At 30.1% G+C, this 19,247-nt stretch overlaps 2 protein-coding genes and 1 long non-coding RNA gene across 3 annotated transcripts; 1 reads left to right on the top strand and 2 right to left on the bottom strand.

The window, feature by feature from the left end:
• Nucleotides 1-9,400: 9,400 nt before the first annotated feature.
• On the bottom strand, nucleotides 9,401-10,123 carry LOC147945900 (uncharacterized). Its single transcript, XR_015596337.1, has 2 exons — nucleotides 9,923-10,123; nucleotides 9,401-9,681 (listed from the first exon to the last, which is right to left on the bottom strand). It is a non-coding gene; the product is annotated as an uncharacterized LOC147945900 (long non-coding RNA).
• A 941-nt stretch (nucleotides 10,124-11,064) lies between these two features.
• Nucleotides 11,065-11,687, top strand: LOC147945899 (histone H2B.6). The gene has a single exon (XM_087510272.1). It carries the CDS (start codon nucleotides 11,065-11,067, stop codon nucleotides 11,515-11,517), a length of 453 nt encoding a protein of 150 aa, XP_087366398.1. The 3' UTR covers nucleotides 11,518-11,687.
• LOC104780414 (expansin-like A1) lies at nucleotides 11,638-12,982 on the bottom strand. The gene is made up of 3 exons (XM_010504910.2): nucleotides 12,622-12,982; nucleotides 12,241-12,535; nucleotides 11,638-12,147 (listed from the first exon to the last, which is right to left on the bottom strand). The coding sequence occupies exons 1-3, from the start codon at nucleotides 12,743-12,745 to the stop codon at nucleotides 11,769-11,771; spliced, it is 798 nt and encodes a 265-aa protein (XP_010503212.2). The 5' UTR covers nucleotides 12,746-12,982; the 3' UTR covers nucleotides 11,638-11,768.
• Between the last annotated feature and the right edge of the window lie 6,265 nt (nucleotides 12,983-19,247).

The raw sequence follows: 19,247 nt of genomic DNA, 5'->3' as shown, positions 1-19,247 counted from the left end.
GTCTATGGTTTCAATCCTCTAACGCCTTTGGATCTAATCCCTTTGCCTTTGAGTGAAAGAGTTAGTATGAATGGGAAAAAGAAAGGCTGGACTTGTTAAGCAGATTCATGAGAAAGCCCGACTCAATATTGAAGCGAAGACAAAGCAGTATGAGAAGCAAGCAAACAAAGGAAGACGTCAGCTGGTGTTTAAAGTGGGAGATCTAGTGTGGATACACTTGAGAAAGGAACGTTTCCCAGGTGAAAGAGAGTCTAAGTTAATGCCTCGGTTCGATGGTCCATTCAAAGTCTTGACGAAAATCAGTGACAATGCTTACAAACTCGACTTGCAATGTAAGTACAAAGTGAGTTCGATTTTTAATGTTGCTGATTTGGCTCCATTTGTTGCTGATGATCCAGATTTAAGGTCAAATCCTTTTCAAGAGGAGGGGGATGATGTGATCATGGATGGAGCTAAGGAGGATGAGCTTGTAGCTGAGCTTGAACATGAGGAATATGTTGCTGAGATTGAACCCGAGGAGCTTATAGGGGGGAACCATTGCTTGTACCTGAAGGACCAATGACTAGAGCAAATTCTAAGCAGCTAAGGAATGCACTTAATCGACTAATTCAAGAGCTTATGGCCAAACATAGCATGGGAAAATTTATTGTGGATGATACCTATCAAGTTCAGCCCACTTTGAGCCTAATACAAGCCCAAGAATGCCCAAAATAATTACTTTATTTTGTGGTCAAAAAGGGGTGACGAAAATGGAGTTCAACTCACCCTGGGAAAGACACCTTGGGAAGGACACCTTGTGAAGGAAACCTTGAGAAGAAAAACTTCAAGAATTGAGTCTTCATTCAACTATCTATCTTTAATGTGTTTTAGTTTCAAGAACAATTAATATTTGGCCTTATTACCAAGTTTCTTATCCCTATATAAACACATGTAATCTCATTTGAGAATGATCAATCAATTTTCTTTTCATTTTATGAGTCTATCTCTTTGTTCTTTGTCTAGAACAATTTCTTGTTTCTTGGTGTGTAATATATAAGCAACAGCCTCCTCTTGTTGGACTAGTGTGTCATATCTAGCAGCGATTGGAGTTGGAAATATCAGCAGCCTTCCGCAACTGATGTGCGATCCCTCAATCCATCAAATCTCCCTTGTTGCACTTTGCACCTTGGCGAGTTTTTATCCTTTCTAGTCCGGCTGAGTGATCCTCGAATTTGGGCGTATCACTCCCCAAGGGAGGAAGATGGGGGTGGTTGGACACAATGTTATCTCCCTAAGAGAGGAAGACGAAGCGAAGGTTCTCTCCATGGTGGAGGAGGTTGAAAGCAAGGTTCTCTCCATAAGGGAGGAGGACAGAACATAGGTTCTCTCCATAGTTAGCTATACACTATTCTGATGTAATTTATTTTCTATTCAAAATATTTTTTGAGCAAACAATTTTAGTGATTAAAGAAACTATGCAAAAGTGAAAAGTAAAGAGACATATAATACTTGGCTTAATTTATTCATATAGATATTTTCTAGGTAGTGGTAAATAATATATTTGTAACATACATAAAAGATTTGTATATGAATATAAATCAGTTTATTATAGCAAAAAAATATATATAAATAATGTATAATAAAATTTCATATATTTTTACTAAATTTAATTTTTTTTACAAAACTTTAAACCCGCACATCGGGCGGGTCCTTATCTAGTATCATATAATTTTTAGAGTTTTAAATATTGTTATCAATATATTTAAAATTTATAAAAATTTAAAATTTCAATAAACTTCTAAAATTATTAAAATATTTGGGCGGGTTTGGATCAACATTAATACAAATTTAAAATATTATTAATTTGGAATTACAACAAGGATTAAATCCATATTTAAATACACAGATTAAAGTTTGGATTAAATTTTAAAATTTTAACTCTAGTTAAAGAAACTATAAAAATTTAATATTATTATATTTAAATTAAGAAATTTTAGTGTACTACAAATAATTCCTAGTTAAGGACTTAATTTTTTTGTGCCCCTCTATCTAAAATTCTTTTCTACACTATCCTCATTAATTTTACATACCTCAGTACTTTCACAATAATTCTAATTCTCATTTTTGCCCTTTCTTTTAATATTTCTTTATTTATATAAATAAAAATTATTCATAAAAAACTTAAAAAATAAACCAATCATAATGCACCTCTTTTTTTCCATCACGAACTCGTCCGTACAACACAGCACCTCCACCATTAAAGCTCCACCAAAGCTCAATTTAGGTAAAATTTTTTGGCTTGTTAACTGTTTTTGTAAGATTTAACGTGTTTGAAAATCATATATGATGTAGGCACACAGATTGTTGTTTAATTTGTACTCAATGGAGATTGTAGATTTTAAACAAAATCTACAAATAACAAAAAGAGACGCCCTAGACCTGAAGAAAATAAAAAAACCAACATAAAGGTAAAATCCACTTAACACATAAAGCTAAACAAAATAAAAACAGAGCCCATAAAGTAAACGCCAAAACAGAGATAACGTTGAGATGCGCTGCATCATATGTGAGATTTTTTTTTTTTTTTTCTGACATCACCCACATATATGCTACTTTGCAATTACCTTTTATAATTTTGGTGGAAAACACACAATTTTATGATTTTATATTTTCCGGTTTTGTTGAGAAAACACAATTTTACGATTTTATCTTTTACAATTTTGGACAGAAAACACATTTCTCCGATTTTTCAGTTGTGGTGGGAAAACACATTTCCATAATTTTCTCGCCAAAATCGTGATTTTTGGTTTTGGTTGAAAAATGGTATTTTGCAAATTTTCTTGCAAAAATCATGACTTATAGTTTGGCGTAACACAAAGTTTGGTAAAAAGATTTTGTATCGATGGAAACCCCTGTATTTTTTATATTTTGGTAAAACAAAAAAAAACATAATTTTGAGATTTCGACGGAAAAATGATAATTTGTGACTTTACAAGTTTAGAAATTTTTTTGGTGCATATATGTGATTTTGAGAATATTGTCATTGAAAATATTTTAGATGTTTACAATTTTTGGAAGTATATCTCCATATGAATCCACCACTTAAAATCATCCACATTTTTTCTACCTTTTGATGAGTTTGACAAATACATCTAGATGATGAGTTTAATTGCACTAAACAAACATCATTTTTCATCTGCATCACGAATATCATTTTTCATCCGCATCTAGGTTGACCAATTGGAAGAACAAATGAACATCACCTATATATAGTTTAATGGTTTTCGCAAAAAAAAAGATATTTGATTTGTAGGATTAGGAAAGCAAAACTAAATATGTAAAACAATAATGTATATTGTTCAAGTATGTTTTTTCTATGTTTAAATTTGTAATCTTAACTCATCTTGATTTGATTTAAGACGATATTCATAATTTATGACCATCAACAAAAATAACAAATCAAAATTAGTTAAATAAATTATTTTATTTAATAACTTGTTATTAAGCGGTGGAGGTGCTCCATTGCCACGACCTTTATGATCTGAATACCATGTTCCTTGGAAGTCATAAATTATGAATATCGTCTTAAATCAAATCATGATGAGTTAAGATTACCAATTTAAACATAGAAAAAGCATACTTGAATAACATACTTTATTGCTTTACATATTAGTTTTTCTTTCCTAATCCTACAAATCAATTAATTTTTTTTTTGCGAAAACCATTAAACTATATATAGGTGATGTTCATTTGTTCTTCCAATTGGTCAACCTAGATGCAGACGAAAAATGATATTCGTGATGTAGATGAAAAATGATGTTTGTTTAGTGCAATTAAACACATCATATAGATGTATTTGTCAAACTCATCAAAAGGTAGAAAAAATGTGGATGATTTTAAGTGGTAGATTCATATGGACATATACTTCCAAAAATTGTAAACATCTAAAATACCTTAAGAGTTTTAGTATTTGATCGTCAAAACTTTTGAAAACGACTAGGCTGAAAGGAGGACAATAATGAACAAGACCAATATAATTTGTTCACTCAAAGAATCCGATAACAATAATATAATATATTCACTCAAAGGACGAGTACAATAATTATATACAAACAAAAGCGTTGATTCATTCACTCGTAAGAAGTTGAGGACAATAATACTTGCGACAATTCACTTTCTCGTGAACCCCTCCTTTAATAACATTGTTATCAAAGATTCATGCTACACGTGAATCCCCCAAAAGCCCTTCAACCTAATCACTATCTTCCTAAAATAATCAGACACATATGTATTGTTGTACCTTTCACTATTCTAATGCCTAAATCATAATCTCACTCCTAAATAATACCTTATTGCTAATGCTATTGAACCGTTGAAGCTTAACAAAATAAAAACAGTTGAATAACATTACCAATAAGGTATTATTTAGGAGTGAGATTCTGATTTATGCATTAAAATAGTGAAAGGTACAACAATACATATGTATCTAATTATTTTAGGAAGATAGTGATTAGGTTGAAGGGCTTTTGGGGGATTCACGTGTAGCATGAATCTTTGATAACAAACAATGTTATTAAAGGAAGGATTCACGAGAAAGTGAATTGTCACAAGTATTATTGTCCTCAACTTCTTACGAGTGAATGAATCAACACTTTTGTTTGTATATAATTATTGTACTCGTCCTTTGAGTGAATATATTATATTATTGTTGTCGGATTCTTTGAGTGAACAAATTATGTTGGTCTTGTTCATTATTGTCCTCCTTTCAGCCTAGTCGTTTTCAAAAGTTTTGACGATCAGATACTAAAACTCTTAAGGTATTTTAGATGTTTACAATTTTTGGAAATATATCTCCATATGAATCCACCACTTAAAATCATCCACATTTTTCTACCTTTTGATGAGTTTGACAAATACATCTAGATGATGTGTTTAATTGCACTAAACAAACATCATTTTTCATTTGCATCACGAATATCGTCTTAAATCAAATCATGATGAGTTAAGATTACCAATTTAAACATAGAAAAAGCATACTTGAATAACATACTTTATTGCTTTACATATTAGTTTTTCTTTCCTAATCCTACAAATCAATTAATTTTTTTTTTGCGAAAACCATTAAACTATATATAGGTGATGTTCATTTGTTCTTCCAATTGGTCAACCTAGATGCAGACGAAAAATGATATTCGTGATGTAGATGAAAAATGATGTTTGTTTAGTGCAATTAAACACATCATATAGATGTATTTGTCAAACTCATCAAAAGGTAGAAAAAATGTGGATGATTTTAAGTGGTAGATTCATATGGACATATACTTCCAAAAATTGTAAACATCTAAAATACCTTAAGAGTTTTAGTATTTGATCGTCAAAACTTTTGAAAACGACTAGGCTGAAAGGAGGACAATAATGAACAAGACCAATATAATTTGTTCACTCAAAGAATCCGACAACAATAATATAATATATTCACTCAAAGGACGAGTACAATAATTATATACAAACAAAAGCGTTGATTCATTCACTCGTAAGAAGTTGAGGACAATAATACTTGCGACAATTCACTTTCTCGTGAACCCCTCCTTTAATAACATTGTTATCAAAGATTCATGCTACACGTGAATCCCCCAAAAGCCCTTCAACCTAATCACTATCTTCCTAAAATAATCAGACACATATGTATTGTTGTACCTTTCACTATTCTAATGCCTAAATCATAATCTCACTCCTAAATAATACCTTATTGCTAATGCTATTGAACCGTTGAAGCTTAACAAAATAAAAACAGTTGAATAACATTACCAATAAGGTATTATTTAGGAGTGAGATTCTGATTTATGCATTAAAATAGTGAAAGGTACAACAATACATATGTATCTAATTATTTTAGGAAGATAGTGATTAGGTTGAAGGGCTTTTGGGGGATTCACGTGTAGCATGAATCTTTGATAACAAACAATGTTATTAAAGGAAGGATTCACGAGAAAGTGAATTGTCACAAGTATTATTGTCCTCAACTTCTTACGAGTGAATGAATCAACACTTTTGTTTGTATATAATTATTGTACTCGTCCTTTGAGTGAATATATTATATTATTGTTGTCGGATTCTTTGAGTGAACAAATTATGTTGGTCTTGTTCATTATTGTCCTCCTTTCAGCCTAGTCGTTTTCAAAAGTTTTGACGATCAGATACTAAAACTCTTAAGGTATTTTAGATGTTTACAATTTTTGGAAATATATCTCCATATGAATCCACCACTTAAAATCATCCACATTTTTCTACCTTTTGATGAGTTTGACAAATACATCTAGATGATGTGTTTAATTGCACTAAACAAACATCATTTTTCATTTGCATCACGAATATCGTCTTAAATCAAATCATGATGAGTTAAGATTACCAATTTAAACATAGAAAAAGCATACTTGAATAACATACTTTATTGCTTTACATATTAGTTTTTCTTTCCTAATCCTACAAATCAATTAATTTTTTTTTTGCGAAAACCATTAAACTATATATAGGTGATGTTCATTTGTTCTTCCAATTGGTCAACCTAGATGCAGACGAAAAATGATATTCGTGATGTAGATGAAAAATGATGTTTGTTTAGTGCAATTAAACACATCATATAGATGTATTTGTCAAACTCATCAAAAGGTAGAAAAAATGTGGATGATTTTAAGTGGTAGATTCATATGGACATATACTTCCAAAAATTGTAAACATCTAAAATACCTTAAGAGTTTTAGTATTTGATCGTCAAAACTTTTGAAAACGACTAGGCTGAAAGGAGGACAATAATGAACAAGACCAATATAATTTGTTCACTCAAAGAATCCGACAACAATAATATAATATATTCACTCAAAGGACGAGTACAATAATTATATACAAACAAAAGCGTTGATTCATTCACTCGTAAGAAGTTGAGGACAATAATACTTGCGACAATTCACTTTCTCGTGAACCCCTCCTTTAATAACATTGTTATCAAAGATTCATGCTACACGTGAATCCCCCAAAAGCCCTTCAACCTAATCACTATCTTCCTAAAATAATCAGACACATATGTATTGTTGTACCTTTCACTATTCTAATGCCTAAATCATAATCTCACTCCTAAATAATACCTTATTGCTAATGCTATTGAACCGTTGAAGCTTAACAAAATAAAAACAGTTGAATAACATTACCAATAAGGTATTATTTAGGAGTGAGATTCTGATTTATGCATTAAAATAGTGAAAGGTACAACAATACATATGTATCTAATTATTTTAGAAAGATAGTGATTAGGTTGAAGGGCTTTTGGGGGATTCACGTGTAGCATGAATCTTTGATAACAAACAATGTTATTAAAGGAAGGATTCACGAGAAAGTGAATTGTCACAAGTATTATTGTCCTCAACTTCTTACGAGTGAATGAATCAACACTTTTGTTTGTATATAATTATTGTACTCGTCCTTTGAGTGAATATATTATATTATTGTTGTCGGATTCTTTGAGTGAACAAATTATATTGGTCTTGTTCATTATTGTCCTCCTTTCAGCCTAGTCGTTTTCAAAAGTTTTGACGATCAGATACTAAAACTCTTAAGGTATTTTAGATGTTTACAATTTTTGGAAATATATCTCCATATGAATCCACCACTTAAAATCATCCACATTTTTCTACCTTTTGATGAGTTTGACAAATACATCTAGATGATGTGTTTAATTGCACTAAACAAACATCATTTTTCATTTGCATCACGAATATCGTCTTAAATCAAATCATGATGAGTTAAGATTACCAATTTAAACATAGAAAAAGCATACTTGAATAACATACTTTATTGCTTTACATATTAGTTTTTCTTTCCTAATCCTACAAATCAATTAATTTTTTTTTTGCGAAAACCATTAAACTATATATAGGTGATGTTCATTTGTTCTTCCAATTGGTCAACCTAGATGCAGACGAAAAATGATATTCGTGATGTAGATGAAAAATGATGTTTGTTTAGTGCAATTAAACACATCATATAGATGTATTTGTCAAACTCATCAAAAGGTAGAAAAAATGTGGATGATTTTAAGTGGTAGATTCATATGGACATATACTTCCAAAAATTGTAAACATCTAAAATACCTTAAGAGTTTTAGTATTTGATCGTCAAAACTTTTGAAAACGACTAGGCTGAAAGGAGGACAATAATGAACAAGACCAATATAATTTGTTCACTCAAAGAATCCGACAACAATAATATAATATATTCACTCAAAGGACGAGTACAATAATTATATACAAACAAAAGCGTTGATTCATTCACTCGTAAGAAGTTGAGGACAATAATACTTGCGACAATTCACTTTCTCGTGAACCCCTCCTTTAATAACATTGTTATCAAAGATTCATGCTACACGTGAATCCCCCAAAAGCCCTTCAACCTAATCACTATCTTCCTAAAATAATCAGACACATATGTATTGTTGTACCTTTCACTATTCTAATGCCTAAATCATAATCTCACTCCTAAATAATACCTTATTGCTAATGCTATTGAACCGTTGAAGCTTAACAAAATAAAAACAGTTGAATAACATTACCAATAAGGTATTATTTAGGAGTGAGATTCTGATTTATGCATTAAAATAGTGAAAGGTACAACAATACATATGTATCTAATTATTTTAGAAAGATAGTGATTAGGTTGAAGGGCTTTTGGGGGATTCACGTGTAGCATGAATCTTTGATAACAAACAATGTTATTAAAGGAAGGATTCACGAGAAAGTGAATTGTCACAAGTATTATTGTCCTCAACTTCTTACGAGTGAATGAATCAACACTTTTGTTTGTATATAATTATTGTACTCGTCCTTTGAGTGAATATATTATATTATTGTTGTCGGATTCTTTGAGTGAACAAATTATATTGGTCTTGTTCATTATTGTCCTCCTTTCAGCCTAGTCGTTTTCAAAAGTTTTGACGATCAGATACTAAAACTCTTAAGGTATTTTAGATGTTTACAATTTTTGGAAATATATCTCCATATGAATTCACCACTTAAAATCATCCACATTTTTCTACCTTTTGATGAGTTTGACAAATACATCTAGATGATGTGTTTAATTGCACTAAACAAACATCATTTTTCATTTGCATCACGAATATCATTTTTCATTTGCATCTAGGTTGACCAATTGGAAGAACAAATGAACATCACCTATATATAGTTTAATGGTTTTCGCAAAAAAAAATTATTTGATTTGTAGGATTAGGAAAGCAAAACTAATATGTAAAACAATAATGTATATTGTTCAAGTATGCTTTTTCTAAGTTTAAATTTGTAATCTTAACTCATCTTGATTTGATTTAAGACGATATTCATAATTTATGACCATCAACAAAAATAACAAATCAAAATTATTTAAATAAATTATTTTATTTAATAACTTGTTATTAGACTTATATTTTTAATTTAATGATTATAATTTCAATCGCCGCGGTGGAGGTGCTCCATTGCCACGACCTTTATGATCTTGAATACCATGCTGCTTGGAAGAACTGATATCAACTGAATCCATACCATAGAATTTATACACGCAAATATGGCGTTTTCTTGTCGCAATATGCTTCATCACAAAAACAGTTTTGCATGCATTTCTCGTCTGTATCGCACTTATCCACGTATGCAAAAATTTGTCCTTAAAATCACCAAAAATTAAACAAATTTATCTTTGAAATAAAAATATTAAAATTAAATTTAGAAAATGAACTAAAATTTTTTTTTTTTATGTATAGTTTTATTGTAATCCTGTTTAGGCTCAACTCATTTGTTAAATGTTTTTTATTAACACAGACTAGTCTCAAAAATTGGTAAAAATATATGTAAAATTCTATTGGTTTGTTCGAAAATGTTACTATTGGTAAAGTGTGCACACTTACCGAAGAAGACGACGCAAGAAGAGAAACCAATAGCATACTTTTAAATGAAATGTTTTTCATTCTCTAAGTAATTGTTTTTTTATTTCTCTAAGTAAATATTCTTTTACTTTCAATGGTGAAGTTAATGGTTGCACTTCATCTCTTGTCAAATTTATATCAATTTATATGTTCGTATCAAGATTTAACTTACCAAATATATATATGTGCAATTATTTCAAGATTTGATTTATCAATATTTTTTTCTTTGTATCCAGATTTTTTTCTTTGTATCCATTTATAAGTGAAAATCTGATATGTGTAATTATTTCAAGATTTGACTTACCAACATTATATATAAAGATGGATATGCATAAAATTTTAATTACTATTGAAATTTTTATAAACATATTTATATCAAATCATATTATAATGAACCTCCTTACTCATATTTAATTCATATTTTTATGAACGTCCTTATTCACCCCTATTAGCTTAACCAATAAAAATAGAGTAATATGCCACCTTATACTATATTTAAAAATAAATCAAAATTAAAATCAGAAAAACAACATATTATGGAAACAAACTATGTATATATAATCACTATTTTATAAACCTAAACCAACATATAATTTCATTTAATTGTAAAATTTAAAACTCTAAACACTCTTTTATAAACCTAAATTGATATTTAATCTTGTCAAATTAAAAATATAAAGATTGTGTTTTCTTAATATGTTTTAGTATTATGTAGCATCTATTTTCATTGGTTAAATTACTCAGATCAGCTTTGGATCACGCCCATTTAATTAAATGAGCCCAATAAGAAAGCCCATTAATAATTTTAGTGGAGCGGGAACGGAGATTTTAACGCCGCTCAAACATACACCAAATATTTGACACGTCAGCGATCCCGCTTCATGAGCTGACCTAGTTTACAAACATTCTTATTAACCGTCGATTAAAAACACAATCAACGGCTAGGGTCTCCCACGTCACCGATCTTCGTCTATATCTAATAACCAATAGAATCAATTACTCGAACTACTATAAAACCAAAACTCATCTTCATCGAATAAAGATATCCAAAAAAAACACAATTCAGATCTGTGCTTCTTCATCTTTCTTCTTCTTCAACCCAGAAAACACAAAAGTCAAAAACAATGGCGCCGAGAGCAGAGAAGAAGCCAGCGGAGAAGAAACCAGCCTCCGAGAAGCCAGTAGAGGAGAAATCAAAAGCCGAGAAAGCTCCGGCGGAGAAGAAACCAAAAGCCGGCAAGAAGCTCCCAAAAGAAGCTGGAGCTGGAGGCGACAAGAAGAAGAAGATGAAGAAGAAGAGCGTCGAGACGTACAAGATCTACATCTTCAAGGTTCTGAAACAAGTTCATCCAGATATTGGTATTTCAAGCAAAGCTATGGGGATTATGAACAGTTTCATCAACGATATCTTCGAGAAGCTCGCTTCGGAGTCGTCTAAGCTCGCTAGGTACAACAAGAAACCTACGATTACTTCTCGGGAGATTCAGACTGCTGTGAGACTTGTTCTCCCTGGTGAGCTCGCTAAACACGCTGTTTCTGAAGGAACCAAAGCTGTTACCAAATTCACCAGTTCTTGAAAAAATTGGGAATCTAGGGTTTTCTAAATCTTGTTTTAGGGTTTCTACTTTCGTTTGTTATCTGTTTTTTTTTTTTAATTCTCGTTTCCCCCAGTTGTAAAGTAATGTTATGAATCAAGATTTGCGTTGTGTTCTTTAAAACTCAGTTAAATAAACAGCTCTGTTACACATTAGATATATATATATATATAATAAACCTATGAAGAGTGTGTTTGCTTGTGCCTAAAGAATTGAGATTTTGAATTGAGTTATTACTTCCAGATGTGAGCATCGCAGGGATCACAACCTTCTTGAGCAATGTCTGTGATTTGAACACCAGCGTCATAAGTCTTACCAGCTTCCCAATTAGCTGGTAGAGCACTCTGAGCCCAAATCATTTTGCCGTCGTAGCCTCCTGTAACTATGAACCTGAACTGGAGTGCTCCGGTTGGTACTTTGTCAGTAGTCCACACGGCTCCGTGGCTTCTGCTCATGTAACCCCAACGTGATGATCCAACTTCTGCAATGTCGATGGCTACTACTTCTGTTTGACCTCCTTGGTATAAAAGCTTTATCTCCAAGTAGTTTGGCTGTTTGCTTGCTTCTTCCACTCTCACGTTCATGTTCTTGTTCCCGTAGTCGCAAGGAACTCTGTTTTTATCATTTACCAAAGTCTTCTTGTTACTTAACTAAAGCGATTAAGAAAAGCAAAAAGAGTTAGGGGTTAAAAGAAGGGAATCTAACCTTTGGTAATCAATGTCGACAATGCCTTGTTTAAGAAGATCTCTGTCAGCACCAGCAACAGGTTTAGCCATAGCTCTAAAAGCTCTGCTACTAAGGACAAGATCGGTTTGGTTACTCTTGTTCAAGTCTGTGACCATCACAATGGTTCCTTTATTGCTACACAGCTTAGGGTTCTTGCATCTGACTTGGAAGCAAGCTCCACAACCAGCACCATCTTTGTGGATTGAAGGTGTAGCCGCTGCAATGTGTCCGGCGAAGAATCTAGTAGCCATAGAGCCATAAGCACAAGCTCCAGCTGCAATAAAAAACAACAAATCATGAGAAAAGAAACAAACAGATGGACACAGATGGTAACTTATAAGTAAGAGAAAGAAGATTTACAAGAGAGAGCAGAAGCAGAGGAGAAATAAGATCCTTTAGAACGGTGAAGACATCGATCACATGCGTTAACTGATGAAGAGAAGATGATGAAGATGACTACAACAAGGTAGAGAAAGCTTCCCATTCTTGTGTTTTCTTTTTCTTGAAGAAACAAATAATATCTATAATGATCAAATTAGAGAGAAGAGAGATATGTGAATAACATGAGTTTAGAGAAGAGAGGACAAAGAATGGGATTATATAATAGTGATGAAGATTGAAGAGAGAGTTGCTGCCAGCTCAGCGTCTCCATATCTAACACGCACGGTCACGTCATAGCTGGGTATGTGTGTGATGTGTAGCTTCCTTAATTACGCGTTTTACTCATTTGTTAATAAAGTGATATCTTTAATCACTTTCATTAGTCCAACCAAAGTAAAAGAACAAGTGTGAAAGAGAGAAGATTTAGTTTTACCAATATGAGTCATGGGGTGGGACGATGACATGGCCAGTTCACCGACTCTTTTTAGCCTTTTGTACATGTCGGTCTTCTGATTAGGTGGTAACAAACATATGGTAAAGTATTGAAAAACTAATTAAGAAACGAAACAACCCATAAGTATTTGTTTTTTTCTTTGTAACCTAATCAAATACATATATTAAATTTTTTGTAGTTGATTATTAATATTTTGAAGGAACATACATATATTTCTTGTTTGGTGATAAAAACAAAATTTCGGAAATGTGCCAGCCAGAACTCTGTTTATAAAATAGTATGATTATTGGATTTTAGTTGATTTGGAAATCTAAACAAAATCATGTATTATTAGATCATTGTTTTTTAAAATCTTTATAAACAATCTTTATAAAAAATCATGTATTTTTTTTTAATAATTTCATTTACTAGTTGAAATTCGATATTATAACTATTCTTAAATTTAATAAAAGTTCAATTTTACATTTGATTTTAACTGATTTGAAAGTATTTTCAGATAGACAAATACAAAAGTTTGAATCCCAATTTTTATTATTACTTTATAGTCCATACATTTGATATTAAAATAAGTGGAGTATGTCCGTAAACACGTCTTACCCTATAAAGTTAATTTTTAATATAAGAGAGAAACCTAAAAAGGGGATGACTTTGAGAAGGATGGTAAAGATAAGAACAAATTCCAAAACCAATTTCACTTTCTTCCTTTTTTCCCTAAACCCTTTTCATCACTTTCCTTTACACACATTTTTGTATCATTGGTTAATGTAAAAATGATAAATCTACCCAAGTATTTTATCTTTTTTATTAATTAATATATATATATATATATATCTGTCTTCCTCACTAATTAAAATTAAATCCTCTCACTTTTGTCTTATGAAAGAACTTTACATTTGTTGTTAAAAGTCACTAGGAAATGAGAGGTGTACGTGAACTTAACATAAAGGATTAGGTTTTCTAGTCCATAACAACTCATACCCACTAACAACCAAGTGTATAAAGTATAAACACAAATAATAATTAGGATGTAGAGCACTATAGCCTCTCCTCTCATTTTCAAGAGATTTATCACTAAACTCTTATCTACTTGTGTTGGTATTATTAATTATCATTTAGCGGACATATCATAATTTTGTTTGTTAAATTGTTGATTTAAGTCGATGAAATCTTCAAAATATTTCAATAAATATAGGTATGCCATTAAACATATCCATGTGAGAACGACTCTGTCATATCCATGGCATTGATTACTACATGTGAATATATATCTTCATACTACTCCCTCTCTTTTTGTTTCATTGTCGGGGGTATACGAAATATAAGATTACGATTCTATTTTGTCTAGATTCTATATCAATTACTGAGTATTAAATTAATTAAGGGAATGATGCGTATTAACATATAGGAACACTCATGTCCTCTTGAGGTTAGTACTTAATTGAGATTTGGTAAATGTTAATGTCTAGTAACAAGAAGAGTATGTCTTTGAGATCCTCTTCTCATTTTTTGAAGTGGTGGGGCTGCGAAGGAGTCCACTGAGGTGAGCATGACCAATGCCAAAACCAATGCATTTTCACCTAATCTTAGCCTTCTTTTTGTTTAAGTAAGCACATCGTCTAGTTCGGCCAATTCAAGCCAGTAATTTTTGAAATGTTTAAAAAAGACTTACACTTATTTTTGTAACATCTCTTAAAAATTAAAAAAAATATCCAAAAAGACTTTGGTAATCAAAATTTCTTAGAAATTAAACATATTCAAATCAGTTATTTGTTTGATTATTTTTTTTCAACATGATAAAATTTTCCAACTCGCAAAGTATTTCTTAAGAAAACAAAACAAAACAAATATGATATGAATATGATTCTGTTAAGGCAACCCTTGTGCTTGCTTGTTGATGGACTTGTAAACTGGCGTTTGTACGTATGATGAAGAGTCACAGGGGATCCCTGTCGAAAATCTGATGATGTTTCACAAAAAAATACAAAAGTGCTCGTTCCATTGTTCTTGCTGGTTTCTCTTTGGCGGTATTATAAAAGAATCATTAATGTCTCTTATAACAACTATCGCAATGGTTGCATTGCGTGTGACATACAAAAAAACTCCAAACCCTTACGATCGAGCTATATTTGGCCTGCTTGAAGATCAAATAATTGCAAACTCAATCAACACCAAGGACAAAAGCCAATAAATTATAAAGTTAGATGAGACATTACATCGCCATATGTATGAATAGGCAAGAATATTTTTGCCGATTTATTCTTGTTCCACACTAACAGTTTTGCATTACCTGAGATAACTAAACTGCATTTTAAGTATGTGTTTGAGTCTTGCCCATTAGATTAAAGAATCCTATTATAGCTCAAAAGTCTCCAGCACGTTTTGTGTATTAGAGTTGAATCAATTGATAACAAATATTTCATCAAGATGAATAAAATGTACTAAACTAAAATAAAGATAACAGTTATCAAAGAATTAATATCTCCAGTTCAACGCATATATTGCTGGGAACATTTAAGGAAAAATGATCAAAAACACAGATATGGCTTCGCCCGGGTTCGAACTGGAGACCTTCAGTGTGTTAGACTGACTTGATACCAACTACACCACTAAACCTTCATGCCAGGTTTGAGTTACTAAAAATAATCAACGAATAATTACTCTCTTGCCATATACAATATCTATATATCTTATTATATAAACCTTGGTTTTCAAAGTTAGTAACTCACCGGATCGTGACACGTGTTAGTTTTAACAATTAGAGATCAAAGTTAAAAACTCACCAGATCGTAACAAGTGTTAATTTTATCGATTAAATATCAAAGTTAGTAACTCATCAGATCATGACATATGTCAATTTTAACAATCAAAAATTACAGTTTTCAATCTTGGTAAAACAAAGCATAAGATAAAACATAAAATAATTGTAATCTTATTATATTTAAAAAAGAACAACTAAGATAAATATATTATGTGTCATTCACATCAAAGTTTCACTATTACAAAAATTCCCAACCACTACATGCTAAAATAAATATACTATATGTCATCCATATTTGGTCGTATAATTATACTATATAACCTAACACATTAAATTTTATGTCTTTGTTTGCACAAATAAATAAATAAATAAATTTTATGTTTCTATGGTTAGCCAATTTCGTACACTGAGTACTGCAACAAGATTTGTGAAGGCAGTCTTAGGAAAAAAGCTTGAATTGAAGTCTGAACTAATTTTTTAATTTTATGTCTTTGTTTGCACAAAAGAATAAATAAATAAAATTTATGTTTCTATGGTTAGCCAATTTCGTACACTGAGTACTGCAACAAGATTTGTGAAGGCAGTCTTAGGAAAAAAGCTTGAATTGAAGTCTGAACTAATTTTTTTATTATATTAAAAAATTTATTATATAAAATTGGGTTTTCAAATTAGTCATTAACATGATCATGACACATGTCAAGTACACTGATGAGATGTTGACACGTGTCAAATGTATTATTTTTCAAAACAACTAATTAAGAAAATAACATTAAATCCAAATAAAATTTACATGTTTATATCTAAAAAAAATTCTAAATCAAAAAGGAAAATTAACAAATCTAATCTATTTTCCATTGTACGTTACTTATATTATACGAGTTTTCTCAATAATATTTTGACATGTATAAACAAAAAAGTAATTCACTAAGCATGTATATTATTATTAATAAATAAATAGTGAATAATAAATTTAAAAAGAATAACATAAGTTATGTCAAAAATATTATTTTTTTGAAACATAATTAGAGCTAATTAAGAAAATAACATTATATCTACATAACATTACATGTTTATATCGAAAGCTTTGATCTTTGATTTTTTTTTCTCATACAATTTTGTCGATCTATTGTGTGGGTCTTTGATTCGTGCGAGTTTTTAAATGGAAGTTATCAGATGCAATGAAGAAATCGAAGTATAATGCCTGCTAATTTAATCGAGGATGGAGACACTGATGAAGGTTCCAAAAGTGATTCTACAGTTAATAGCATTATAAGTTTAGAAGATAAGTCGGTGGTTGATGTTTCTGGTCAAAATTTAGAGTTATTTTTTCTGAATAATGCTGATGATTATAGTACTGAAACAAGAGCTGCTTGATCGAGTAATTGAGAAGCGGTTTCAAATTTGGGAATTTGGAATGGTATAACATTTTAAAATTGGTTTCAAACCGAATTTTTGTGGTTTTCTATCGGATTAGGTTCGTAAACCGTTTAAACCAGGTATATGGAGAAATATATGAGAACTTTTGATTCGGGTAAAAATAAGTTGAGAATATTTGAGACGAGGTCATAGCTTTAAGTTGTTTTGGTACAATTGGATACCTCTGAAGAGTAAATAGGTCGTTGATCCTTAACGTGATTATGACATATGTCATGTTTTGGATTGTATAGAAAGTTTCTATTTTGTATATCTGCTCTAAGACTTATATATACCATCCTGATTATAATTTTCAAATTTTTATTTTTATTATATTATATTAACTTTCTTTCAATTTCTCAACTTTTATTGGGTTATTCATAAAATCATTGTAATCGAATAAATAATTTTCACCAGTTGTTCATCCAAAATATCTTTAGAGTAAAAAAAAACTTCATGGTTAAAGAAATTATGTCACAAAACAATCTTAGTAATTATAAGAACTATGATTATGCCAAAATGAAAGTAGAGCAACATAAAATTTGTTTAGAAGACATTTTATAGGTGGTGATAAAGAGCATACTTTAACAATAAAATAATTTTGGGTGTAAGAACATATTTTTAATGGTAAAATATAGAGTAAAATTGTATGTGGTTACTTATTAGATGTTTCTTTGATGAATTTGTTGCATGTAAAATATTTTGTGAATAAGTTGTGAAACGTTTTTGAAATTTGACAATAATAAAATTTGTAATGATGAGTATTTGGAAAAAGTTTTAGTGGAATATAATTTAGCTTTAGATTATTGTAATAATTGTTATAATATATTAAAAATATATAAATGTAAACAAATGTATGAAGGTAGATACAATAAAATTTATTTATATATTTTCAAACAATTGTTTAAGGTTTAGGATTTATTCTCTTCAACAATTTTTAAACCCGCATATCGTGCGGGCCCTTATCTACTATATATATAAAGTTAAATTTCCTCTCTTCTCCTTCCTCCACATCATCATCCACCTAATCAATATTTTTTTTGTTTTTGCATAAAAAATACTATTTTAAATATTCATTAATTGCTTATTTATTATTTATAACTAATAATAGTAGAAAATAAATATAAACGAATTAACTAAAGGTAATTAAATTATAAAATAGTATACACAATTATGTAAATTTATTATGAAGTAAATAATAAAAATAATAACTATATAAAATGAATTAAGTAAAAGAAATGGAAATTTTAAAATAGTAAAAATAATACTATGAATTGGTTTTAGTAATAATGTTATTATTCAAATTATAACCAAAAAATGAACATATTCCAAAATTTAGAATGGGTTAATGAGTTTTAGAATGGAAGTAAGATTTTAATGCATGGTAAAGCAAAAAAAAATAATGTATGTAATTGTATTTATAAAAATCTAAACAGAAAAATAAAATTGAAGTGAAACATATACTACAAAGATTTATTGTTAAATTGCACTTATAAAAAATAAAAAATTAATTACTTAACTCAACTTAAAAGTTTTAATCTAAAACGAGGATATTGTAAGGGTCACACTTTTTTTTGGGAAAACTATGAAAAACATTTTTGAAAAAAAATCCATCTAAAAAAAATCAATGGTCAGAAAATATAGAAAAAAATATGTAAGGGGTTACAAAAAGTGACATTTGATTTGTGTAGTATATCTCATAAGGTATATTATCAACTAGAGGTACGATTTGATAACATGATAAAAAAAAAAAAAAAAACAAGCTCGAGACTTCATCAATTTTATCAAATGATTTTAACCCAAAATATTGGTAAAAAAAAAACATATTTAAAGTGCACTATGTTTTTTTTTAGAAGACTAAATTGAGGTTGCATCACAAAATTAACATCTACAAATAACATATGAGGTTTTAGAAAAAAAATGTAACTTGGATTATGTTATTGTCGGGTTTAAACGTTTTACCATTTAGACATTCTTAAA

This window comes from Camelina sativa, chromosome 4, assembly GCF_030686135.1.
Source record: "Camelina sativa cultivar CO46 ecotype springtype chromosome 4, ASM3068613v1".
NCBI lineage: Eukaryota > Viridiplantae > Streptophyta > Magnoliopsida > Brassicales > Brassicaceae > Camelina > Camelina sativa.
The sequence above is the reverse complement of the archived record's forward strand: the minus strand, read 5'-3'. Positions and strand labels throughout refer to the sequence as shown.

Coding starts and splice junctions, on each gene's coding strand:
- LOC104780414 (XM_010504910.2), bottom strand. CDS start 12,745: ATGGGAAGCTTTCTCTACCTTGTTGTAGTCATCTTCATCATCTTCTCT. Junction 12,536..12,621: donor CTCTGCTTCTGCTCTCTCTT/GTAAATCTTCTT, acceptor TTTTTATTGCAG/CTGGAGCTTGTGCTTATGGC. Junction 12,148..12,240: donor GTCGACATTGATTACCAAAG/GTTAGATTCCCT, acceptor TGATAAAAACAG/AGTTCCTTGCGACTACGGGA.
- LOC147945899 (XM_087510272.1), top strand. CDS start 11,065: ATGGCGCCGAGAGCAGAGAAGAAGCCAGCGGAGAAGAAACCAGCCTCC.